The 11,358-nt window shown below is 60.1% G+C and overlaps 1 protein-coding gene and 1 long non-coding RNA gene across 2 annotated transcripts; one reads left to right on the forward strand and one right to left on the reverse strand.

Annotated features, from left to right (window-relative positions):
• The first annotated feature begins 52 nt into the window (after positions 1-52).
• On the forward strand, positions 53-10,974 carry LOC125362278. Its single transcript, XR_007213049.1, has 3 exons — positions 53-134; positions 9,612-9,618; positions 10,964-10,974. It is a non-coding gene; the product is annotated as an uncharacterized LOC125362278 (long non-coding RNA).
• On the reverse strand, positions 441-10,723 carry Dhcr7 (7-dehydrocholesterol reductase). Its single transcript, XM_048361037.1, has 8 exons — positions 10,663-10,723; positions 9,139-9,236; positions 7,946-8,168; positions 5,947-6,037; positions 5,167-5,380; positions 3,691-3,895; positions 1,852-1,983; positions 441-1,110 (listed from the first exon to the last, which is right to left on the reverse strand). Exons 1-8 carry the CDS (start codon positions 10,666-10,668, stop codon positions 646-648), a joined length of 1,434 nt encoding a protein of 477 aa, XP_048216994.1. The 5' UTR covers positions 10,669-10,723; the 3' UTR covers positions 441-645.
• Positions 10,975-11,358: the final 384 nt, after the last annotated feature.

Below are 11,358 nucleotides of genomic sequence, written 5' to 3' on the forward strand. Positions count from 1 at the left end.
CTTCGGCCGCTGGGGCTGGCACCCACGGCGATCCCAGGCCACGCGCCGGGCAGCCGCCAGGAGCGACTGGAAGCCCTTGGACTGCAGGCGGCAGTGCCCACCTGCGACGCCCCCTCAGCGCCCCCTGCTGGCTGGTGAACCAGAAGAGGAAGGAGCTGGGGCCCAGCCCACCTGGGCAGGGCAGGTGAGGAAGGGTGGGCGGGGGTACCCGGTGCAGACCCCACCTGAACTTCCACTTAGCAAGACCAGCACAAAGCTCATCACGGGGAGCTGGCCACGGGCATGACGAGCCTCGGGCACCCACTCATTTGTCTGGGGAGCATAGAGGCCTGCACACACACACACACACACCCCAACTTGGCCAAGGGCCAGGAGAGGGGACCGGGTCGCCCTCCTGCCTCAGAGCACCGAACAGACAGCCCCCCTGTTGCTGGTGTGGACGCGTCCCCTTGGGGGGGGCCCGCGGGGGAGGAGCAGCAGCCTGGTGGCGCCCCCAGCCCCCGCCGGCGGTGCCCGGCGCCAGGGCTTCCCACGGTACAGGTGCGGAGGCCGGGCTTCCTGGAGGGGGGAGCCGGGACGCCGGCCCCCCTCCCGGCCGCGGCCCCGCTAGCGCCACGCAGCGGCCCCGAGCCGCCGGGCAGGTCCCTAGAAGAGCCCGGGCAGCAGGCGGTAGGGCACGGCGGCGGTGTAGCGCGCCCAGTCCCGGCCGTACTTGTTGGCGCAGCGGTGCTCGTCGCGCAGGCAGCGGTGGGTCAGCAGGATGGTCATGTAGATGGCGTAGAAGTAGGGCAGCAGGTGGCCCCCGCCGCAGGCCAGGCAGTAGGCCAGGCTGCCCATCAGGTCGCCCGTGTAGTTGAAGTGGCGGGCCACGCCCCAGAAGCCGGACACCAGCAGCTTGCTGTGGTGGCGCTGCCCGTCGGCCGACGTGTACGCACACTCGATGGCCTTGGGCTTCCGGCCCCAGATGAGGCAGCGCCCATCCGTGCGGCGGAACAGGTCCTTCTGATGGTTGGCCATACGGAAGACGTAGTAGCCCACGAGCCCCAGGAGCAGGACGCCCAGGGCGTGCGGGGTGGACAGCTGCACGGGGTGGTACACCAGGTACAGGCCCTGCGGGCCAGGGGACGGTGAGGCTCAGCCAGACGGGGCTCCGCCTCAGTTTCCCCTTCTAGGAAAACACACGCCCGCCCGGGAGGGTGCCTTCGGGCGCTCTCCACCTCTGCACACGGGTCAGGCACATCCACGCACGGCTGCCAAACAGCCTGGCGGCCCACGCTGGTCATCCTAGCTACTCAGGAGGCTGAGACCCGAGGATCAGGGTTCAAAGCCAGCCCAGGCAGGAAAGGCTGAGCGACTCTTATCTACTCAGAAAAAGCTGAAAGTGGTGCTGTGGCTCAAGCCGGTGCCCGGCTGGAGTTCCCCTCCCCCGCCCCATCTCAGCAGGAGTGGAGTGTGTGTGTGCTTCCGGGTGCTCCCTGACTCACAGAGCCTTGCGTGTCAGCAGCGGTGGCTCACCCGTCATCCTAGCTACCCAGGAGGCTGAGATCTGATCACAGTTCAAAGCCAGGCAGGACAGGTAAGCCTGTACAACTCTTATCTCCAAGAAACTACCCAAAGAGCTGGAAGTGGAGCTGTGGCTCAAGTAGTAGAGCACTAGCCTTGAGCAAAAAAAGGCTCCGGGATAGCGCTCAGGCCCTGAGTTCAAGCCCCCGGACCAGCACAAATAGTAATAATAATAATAAAGAAGGAAATGGAGGGCTCTGATCCCCGCGGGACACCTGTCAGGGGAGCAGAGTTCAGGAGGGTCCCCCCGGGGCTGCTCCGGCCCCCCGCCCTGCCCCCTCCCCTCACCTGCAGCGTGTAAAGGTAGGGCAGCCAGACGCAGTCACCCCAGCCCAGGTACCACCCGAAGTGGTCGTGGCAGATGTCGATGGTCTTCAGGTACCAGGTCTCATTCCAGAAGAAGTCCACCACGTAGATGGCCTGCGAGACAGCCGCCGCTCAGTGACCCACGGTCGGCGCCCAGCCCGTGTCCAGCAGCAACGGCCAGGGCCCCGAGGGGCCAGCTGCCCACAGAGGGGAGCCACCGGAAGAGTCCAAAGCCTGCGCCTGTGCTGGCGGGGCAGCTGCTCTACCACTCGAGCCACCCCCCCCCCGACCTTGCACTTCCGGGTCACTGTTCAATGGTTTGGCCCAGGGCAGGTCTCAGAGGTCAGGCCTCCTGCCTATGCCTCTTCCAGTGTAGCTGGAACGACAGACACATGCCACCATGCCAGCTGACTGGTTGAGATGAAGTCCCACAAATGCTTTGCCTGGGCTACCCTCAAACTGCAGTCCCTGAGCTTGACCGCCCCGAGCAGCCAGGGTTAGAGTGCGGGCAACTTCCTTGACAGGCACCACCTCTGCCCTACTCCCGTGCTCCTCCCTGCTAGGGACCGGAGGAGGGAGGGAGGGAGGGGCGCTCCTGACCCCAGAGTCCGAGTCCAGCAGAGGACACGGAAGGCCCCAAAGGATGAGCAAGGGATCTGCGCAATGGCCCAGCCAGGGAGCCCGAGGAAGAGGCAGAAGGGCGTGCGGCCAGTCCCCTGGAGGGACATGGAGTGACTGTGACCGCCCAGGGCGGCCGGCTGCCCACGGCCCCTCAGCTCTGTGACCGCCGAGATGGGGCCCCGCCACCCAGAGGGACCAGCGCGGAAGTGAGTCACTGCCTGTCCCTCCCACAGGGACCGTGTGGGGACGTCAGAGCTGTGAACACCCCCACGCCTGCGTGAGCCCGCCCCGCGCACACCCACACTGCCCAGCCCGCCTGCCACACACCTTTAGAAACCCACCAAGTTTATTTTACTGTTTTTCTTTTTTCCAACAGTCTCCTGTGCAGTCCAGGCGGGTCCTGAACTCACGATCTCCCCGCTTCTGCCGGCGGAGGGCTCAGTTTTTAACATAAAGATGAAATCTTCCATGCTGAGTCCCTATTGGCCTCTAGCCTGGCCTGGCCCTGACCCCTGTGCACTCTGCTCAGGACACGGGACCTTCCTCAGTGTCCCCCCCCCCCCCCAGCTCTCCGCAGGAGACTTCTGCCTGGGGCTCGCCGGCCTCCCTCCTTCCCTTGTCACCCCCATGAGCCCCCCAGGGAAGCCCCCTCCCAGGGCTGGCATAGGGCCATGTAGGCAGAGACCTAAGATGAGAGTACTGGCACCTGCAATCCTAGCTACTCAAGAGCTCTGAGGCCTGTGGCGGGAAGCCCATCTGGGCAGAAAAGTCTGAGACACTCTTATTTTTAAGTCCTGTGAGTGTGAGTGTGTGTGTGTGTGTGTGTGTGTGTGTGTGTGTGTGTATTGGCTTTGTCTGCTCAAAGCTAGTGCTCTACCCCTTGAACCACACCTCTACTTTCAAAAACTCTATGAGACTCTCTCCTGTAATTAACCAGCACACAGCTAGCCTTATGTCTGGCTCGCGTGGTGGAGGGCCGGCTTTAGATGGTAAGACCTAAGGGACAGAGCCCAGCCCATGAGTTCAAGCCCTAGGACCAGCTCATGAGGAGGAAGGGAGGGAGAGAGAGGCAGAGAGAAGAGACAAGGAAAGACAAGGAAGGAAAGGCGAGGACGGAGCCCTGAGCCTCCGGGGACACGGGTGTCGGAGCTCTGCCCCGCCCCCGCTGGCTCGGTGGCCCCCCGCAGCACCTGGCTGTACCTGCAGGACGTTGACCAAGATCATGGAGTTGGTCACGTGGCCGTGGAGCTCCTGCTGCTTGGCGGCGAAGGACAGGTTGATGAGGGTCCAGGCGACGATCCCCGGGCGTCCATTGAAGAAGAGCTTGAAGTCAAACCACTTCCCGATCCGAGGGTTAAACTCCACGCCCATCATGTAGTTGTAGAAGAAGTTGCCTGTGAACTTGCTGAAACCGTGACAGAAGACGCCGTGGGCCACCTCGTGTCAAAGCGGGCGGGCGGCGTGGCGTCGGGACCTGTGCTCGGCAGAGCCCGGGCGGCAGGGCAGCCAGGGCCCGGCGCGGCTCACTGTGGCCGCGGAGGTCCACGCAGGGAGGACACGCCGGCCCTGCCCGTGCCCCTCGCTCCCCATTCCCTTCCACTCCTAGTGAGATGCGCTTAGCAGACACTGCAGACGGGGGCACAGGCTGCTGCTCCCAGAAAGTGAGGAGGCTGCACCCGGCTGGCACCCAGTCTCTCCTCGCCACGCAGTGCCCTCAGCGCAGGCCCGGGCGCATAGCGGGGGAGGTAAGTGCATGGAGGGGGGAGAAGACGGGGTAGGATAATGGGGGGAGGATGCGTAGATGGAAGGGTAAGTGGACGGATGATGGATGTGTGGGTGAGTGGGTGGGGTTGGGGGTGGATGATGGATGGACGGTGATTAGATGGATGGATGGTTTGATGGGTAGAATGGAGGGGTAGATGAACAGATGGGTGGATAAATGCATGGATGGAGAGGCGGGGTAGGTGGATGATGGGTGGAGTGGTAGATGGATGCTTGGGTGGATGGTTGGATGGGTGGGTGGACAAGTGGGTAGATGGACAGAGTAGGTAGGTTAAGTGATGGGTAGATGATGGATGAATGGTGAATGGATGGGTGGATGAATACATGAATGGGTGGATGATGGACAGACAGGTGCATGGCTAAGTGGATGGATGGGTGGGTAGACGGAGGGACGGGTAAGTGGGTGGGTGGGTGGATACGGTAGGGGCACGGGTGGAGGGGTGGAGAGACGGGACGGTGGATCAGGTTGGATGAATGGCTAAGCGCTGCCAACCTAAGGCTTCTCTGAGAACAGGTGCCATCCAACAGGGCTCTCCTGAGAAGCAGTTATGTTGAAGCCACAGAGATAATCAGATTCTTCCCTAAGACGACTCCAGGCTACTCAAAGGAAGGGGCAAAAGGTTGCCTTTGCCGCTAGCCACAAGCCGTCTTTCTGGCTTGCCTGCTCCACGACAGCCTATAAGCTACGACTTGACCACCCAAAGCAAACTTGCCCGCCCTCAGCCCTCTTCCTGAGGAAGCGGAAACCACCAGACCTTAGGAGAGGAAGTCCCTCGGTCAGACAAGTCCCACCCGCCTCTTCTCGCGGCCTCCCGGACTGCTGCAGGGAGCAGACGGCGCGGAGACGGGGCGCCCACTCGCTGCTTACGCCTGCGCAGTCTCCAAGGAACGTACCAGTCTTCGGCGCTCGTGGGGAAGAAGTAGCCCTTGATCATGGCGAAGGTGGACACGGCGTAGCCAAGGATGTTGGCGCACCACAGCAGTGGGATCCAGTTGTCGAAGATGATGGTGGGAGAGAAGTAGTGCAGGAAGTAAGCGTTGGCGAACCACAGCAGGTGTGTGATGAGCCAGGCCTGCAAGCCGTTGATCTGGTACTTGTTCACAACCCCTGCAGGGCAAGCGGGATGGCAAAGTCGGGAGCGAGCAGACGGCCGGTGTGGGGCCTCACACTGCGGACCTGAGCGACGCGCTGGCAGCTGGCTGCTGGGAGGTCAGGCCGAGCAGTAAAGGTGGGGACACTGCTGTCGCAGGCTCCACAGCGACTGCCGGGAGTGGCACAGCCCCCCACTAAATCAGGGCCTCTGTGGGGAAGATGGATGGGTAGACGGATGGGCTCATGGGTGGATAGGTAGGTGGGTGGGTGGATGAGGAATGGACTTGGCGGGGGGACAGTTGGGCAGATGATAAGCGGATGGATGGATGGATGACAATGGGTGGGTAGACACAGGGTGGGACTGGTGGGCGAGTGGGTGGGTGGACTGGCGAATGGGGATGGGCTAGGGTGAAGAGCCTGCTCTGTCCTCCAGCAATGACTGGAGTCTGTCCTTCAACACCTTGAGACTCGGTGCTGTGGCAAATGTCCAAGTTCAAGTCATTCTCATCTTGTAAGGGCAGGCCCAGGGGAGGGCACAGGGCAGGGGGGCCCCCAAATCCACCGGCCCAAGTACAGCTTACCTGCCGGAGTCACTGCCCCCTCCTGGACTCCCCCGACGTAGCCTGGCAGAACCCGGTGGCAGAAGTCAGGGAGCAGCGTATACAGGAGAACCTGAAAGAATTTCAGGCTAAATGCCCGGAGGCCCGCAGGGCCCAGCCATGCGTGTGACCAAACAACCTGGTCTTTCTAGCAGTGCAAGGAGCCCCTGCACAACTGCCCGCAGGCTGACCCTAAGGATTCCTGCACCAGAAACTCACCCTCACAAACACAAGAGCCTTCTCTTGGCCGCCGTCCTCCCTCCTTTTCCCTTCCTCCCTCTCATCTCTCCCACCCTTTCTCCCTTCTTCCCTGTCATCTCTCTCTCCCTCCCCCCTTTTGGCCCCTCCTCCCTCTCCTCTTCTCTCATTTCTCTCCTCCCTTTCTCTCCCTCCTTGCCTTCCATCCTCCCTTCTTTCCTCCGTTCCTCCCTCTCCCCTCTCCTCCCTCCCAGTCCAGCGCTCTGCCCCACTAGGTTCCAGTTAGTTTTAAGTCACTTGCAACAGGACACTCAACATCCTCACGTTCGCCTGGCCATTTTTCTATCCAAATGAAGTAAAATAAAATAAACCAATGTAGTATGAATTTTTATGACAAGACATGCCAGTAAGCATTTTTTTTTTTTTAGTTTAAGACATTGACTCCTCTGCTACAGAGTCCATGAAGCGTTCACCAGTGCCTCTTGAAAGACAAATGTTATTTAGTGCTACATTCCTCTGGAGCGAGGTTTCTCCAATGCAGCGCTCCAGCTCTGGGCGCTGAGAAAGGCCTCCCGCCACCCGGACGAGCAGCTGGCCACTTCCACCAAGCCGGGAGCTTCCATGGCCTCTCCTTATTGTAGGGCGGAGTCAGCAAAGGCTCCTTTTATGGCCCAACCACATTCTGCTCACAGAAACTACTGGGCTTTCACACCTTTTGGCTACTGTGACTCATGTTAGGGTTTTTTGTTTGCTGGTCATGTGGCATGAGCCCTGGGCCTGGGTGCTGTCCCTGAGCTCTTCAGCTCAAGGCTAGCGCTCTGCACTTGAGCCCAGCACCACTTCTGGTTTTCTGGTGGTTCTTTGGAGATAAGAGTCTCACTGACTTTGCTGCCTGGGCTGGCTTTGAACTGTGATCCTCAGATCTCAGCCTCCTGAGTAGCTAGGATTTAAAGGCGTGAACCACTGGCCACCTGGCTTATGACTCACTTTTTAACCAAAGGACCAGGGACCTGAAAGGACAGGGACCCCAAAACCAAAAGCCTGGGCCTGGGGAGGAGGAACGGGGGTCGGGTGTGAGGCTCTCTCCAGAGTAGGAGAGCCCAGCTTGCCTTCCTCCCCCTGCTTCCACAGCAGCCCTGTCCTGGGGTCCAACTGGAGAGCTAATGCTGCCGGTGGGCCAAGTGAAAGGTTCCTGTGAGCCCCTGAGACGGAGGGGGGTGGAGAGGGGGATGGAGGGATGGAGAGGGAGATGGAGAGGGAGACTGAGGGGGATTGAGAGAGGGAAGGGGGTCCAGAGGGGGATGGAGGGATTGAGAGGAGGACTGAGAGGGGGATCGAGAGGTGATTCAGAGGGAGAACGAGAAGTAGATCGAGGAGGGATCGAAGGGGGGATTGAGGGGGTTTGGGGGGGGCATTGAGAGGGGGTCTAGAGGAGGGGTTCCAACATAGCCAAGGATACCACTGAGCAGAACAGTGGGACAACCTGCTGGTTAATGCTGGCTGCACAGGTTTTCCCACACCTGGGGTGGGGGGTGCGGGTCCCCTAGGCCAGCTTGCCTGCAACATGGGCTCCCCTGGGCGGCCCTGCGTGGCGCCGAGCTCACGGCCGCAGGGCTTCCTGGCCTGTCTCTGGTGGTGATTCTACCAGAAGTCAGAAGCCACCCACAGGGTGTAAGCGCCCCCCCAAGTCAGGGTCCCGAGCCCCACGCAGAGGCCGGGCCAACAATGGGGACAGGTACGGGCGCCGCCAGCCAACACACTGCCAGCCGGGGCAGGGCCTGACCTGGAAGGTGACCCACAAGGTGTAGAGCTGGGCGGCCCTGGCTGTCACGGGCGGCGTCCTGGCCCAGATGTCTGCGAGGCCAGCCCGGCCGGTGGCCAGGTCCACTATGGGGGTGGTCAGCGAGCAGTCATACTGGTCACAGGCCATGATGAAGTAGTAGACAATGAAGGGGGCGAAGGCCAGCAGGAAGAGGACACTGGCCAGGGAGAACCAGTCCACCTCCCTGCAAGAAAGACAAAGACAATGGAGAGGCAGCTGAGCTGGCAAGGGAGTCCCATCCGTCCCACGAGAGCTGTCTGCCATCCTTCGAGGCCTTTGGGTGTGAAAGGCCACTCACCTACGGCTCTGCCACGCCCACCCGCCCACCAGCCCCTCCGCGATCACCCACAGCGAGGGCGCGCCCTGTGACACAGATCACAGGCCAGCGGCTTCCCCAGTCCCGAGTGCCAGCTGCCCCGTCCGCATCATCTCCTGACAGATGCGTGGGCCCCACACGGGAGGAGCTCTCATCGCGGGCCTGAAACGCTCCAGAGCTGGCAGCTCTAGAGCCTTGACGAGATGTCAAGTGGAAGTTTCCACGCCTGAGCCAGCACTCACACCTTGCCAGGTGAGTCACATTCAAAACACAGGTGCCCTAAATATACACCCCAAAACACCTTCAGGTCCTGGGTACAAGGTGCTCATGGGAGTGGACTCAGCTGGCTGCCAGTGGCTCCCGCCTGTAATCTTAGCACACAGGAGGCTGAGATTGGAGGGCTGCAGTTCAAAGTCAGCCCGGGGAAGGGAAGCCTGGGAAACTCTTATCTCTAGTCAATCACCAAAAAGCCAGACATGGAGGCTATGGCTCAAGGGACAGAGCATTAGTCTTGAGTGTAAAAGCTCAAGGATGGTGCCCAGGCCCTGAGTTCAAGACCCAGGAGTGGCACAGAAAATAAACCAAAAAAACACAAAAAACCCCACAAACAACAGTACTTCATGCTCAGCCTTGGAGTCCCTCACCAAAATCTCTTATTACATATATGCAAATCGTCCAATGTCACTAAGAAATCAAAACCCTTCGCCACAGCTTTGTGAAAGGGACAAAGGCTTCCTTTCCAATAGTCTTAATGGCGACAGGCATTGTCAGGACCCCCAGACGGACAGTGGCGGGGACGGCTTTGTGGAACCTGCCCTGGGGAAGGGGGCACCCTTACCAGGCCCGGCCCCACTGTCCTTGAGACGCGGCTTGGCCATTGGAGACGCTGCCAGGACTCTGGGCTTTGAGGACGCTGGATTTTGAAGCCATGGAGCCCTGCGGGAAGAAGACAGGTGCTGAGTTCATCCGGAGGACCACCTGGGCGGCGTGTGTCGGGCACCTCTGACGGGGCCTCTGCTAGGGCCCCGGGCCTCCCAGGAATGGCCCCCCCGGTCCTGACAACTAGAGGGAGAAGAAATGGTGAGCCCTCGGCTCTCTCCAGGCTACCCTCCCCTCCTGTCCCCTGCCACGAGCCCCTCCTAGCTCAGGAAGATGCAAACTTGAGGAGAAAGAGTTAGCAAGACACTATCTCAACCAGTAACTGGGTGTGGGACAGCACACCCGCCATCCCCGCCAAGCCAAGCAGGAGGCGGGAAATAAGAGGACGAAGGTCTGAGGCCACAGTGGGCAAAAATGAGAGACCCTGGTAAGGTAAAGGGTTGTAAGAGCTCAAGTGGCAGAGTGCCTGCCTGGCAAACATGAGGTCCTGAGCTCAAACCCCCCGTCCTGCCCTGCTCCCTACCTACCAAAAAGTGAGAAGGAACAAAGTTTCTCTAGGTTCCCACGCTGCTCCTGACAGTCATAGTTTGGGATGAGCAATGATGACCATACTTCCAAAGCAAGTTCAGAGAGTGGACCTTTCACATTTAAAGCGTCAGGGTATTTTTTTTTTTGGGGGGGGGTGGTCATGAGGTTTGAACTCAAGGCCTGGGCGCTGTCCCTGAGCCCTTTCTGCTCAAGGCTAGTGCTCTACCACTTTGAGCAGCAGCGCCACTTCCAGTCTGAGTGGTTAGTTGGAGAGACAAGCCTCACAGGGACTTTTCTGCCCCAGCTGACTTCAAACCAGGATCCCAGATCAAAGCCTTCTAAGTAGCTAGGATTACAGGGGTGAGCCACTGGCACCCAGTTAAACATCAGGGATTTGTCTGGTAAAGGTTCTCTTAAAAACTGTCAGAGAAAACCGGGATCCTTCAGGACCATGGGAACCTTGGATTTCTCAAGATGAAGCTAGACTCTAGAAGGCAAAAACGAGGCAACTGTTGACTCCAGGAAAAACAATCATACTAGGAGAAAAAGAACCAAAAGCATAATTGTACTGTGTGTGCGTGTTGGCATCCAGAAGGGGTTCACAGGGTGGGTTTGGTATTTGGAGGTGGAACTTTCTGGAAGTGATTCTGTTTCGGGGAGGCCCTGATCCAACGTGACGTGGCTGCTGTCTCACCACCTGGAACTCCAGGGTCCCTGGCCCATCCTGAACGGCCGCCCGCCGGCAGAACGCTTTGTTCTTGTAAGGTATCCACTCGTGTTTACGCCCCAGCAGCCCTGGCCCAGGCCGGCAGGACAGGACCTGGGGCCTGCTCGCCAGTCCCCTTCTGCGGGGGGGGGCGGATCCACCTTGCTGCTCAGCCCAGATGCAACAAGCCAGTGCCTGTCTCCTCGGCGCTGAGTGTTCCCCCCGAGGCTGTGCGAAGACCACACTCACCCTCATCCTCGCTGAGCGACCTCCTAGCAGGACCAGGCTGCTCTCCTTGTCCACACACCGAAGGCCTGCGGGGGACACGAAGACGCCAGCGTGACTCAGGGAGCTTGCACAGCAAGCTTTGAAGGCAGACAAGGAGCTGCGTGTAAACGGCAGCCCCACCACCAAACACCCAACCAGAGACGAGCTCGGCGCGCAGGAACTGAGAAAGCAAAGGGCACGGGGGGGGGGGGGGGGGAGGGAGCAGATCTCAGTGTGCCCGCCTGGCACAGCAGGGGGTGAGGAGAAAGGACTACACTGGGAGAGCAGGTGAGGTGCAACCTGGCCAGCTTTCTCTACAGACTCTGAGCCTGCACAGCTGAGCTTCCTCGGTGAGGGGGGGGGGGGGGGGGTGGCTAGCAGCCTGAGCACATTCCAGGAACCCCAGCAGCACAGATGACAAGCCGGGCTGCAGCCCGGCTCCCCGGCCACATGGGGTTTGCTGGACATCCTGAATGCCCTGCGCCATGGACTTTTATGTTTTTGCCAGTCCTGGGCCTTGAACTCAGGGCCTGAGCACTGTCCCTGGCTTCTTTTTGCTCAAGGCTAGCGCTCTACCACTTGAGCCACAGAGACACTTCTGGCCGTTTTCTGTATATGTGGTGCTGGGGAATAGAACCCAGGGCTTCATGTATACAAGGTGAGCACTCTTGCCACTAG

This window comes from Perognathus longimembris, chromosome 13, assembly GCF_023159225.1.
Source record: "Perognathus longimembris pacificus isolate PPM17 chromosome 13, ASM2315922v1, whole genome shotgun sequence".
In the NCBI taxonomy this organism is placed as follows: Eukaryota; Metazoa; Chordata; class Mammalia; order Rodentia; family Heteromyidae; genus Perognathus; species Perognathus longimembris.

Bases quoted from the DNA above. Each gene is read 5' to 3' on its own strand.
- Dhcr7 (XM_048361037.1), bottom strand. The intron at 6,038-7,945 runs GTCAGGCCCTGC...AAATTCTTTCAG, and splicing joins CCTTGTGGGTCACCTTCCAG to GTTCTCCTGTATACGCTGCT. The intron at 5,381-5,946 runs GTAAGCTGTACT...CTTGCCCTGCAG, and splicing joins GGGGGCAGTGACTCCGGCAG to GGGTTGTGAACAAGTACCAG.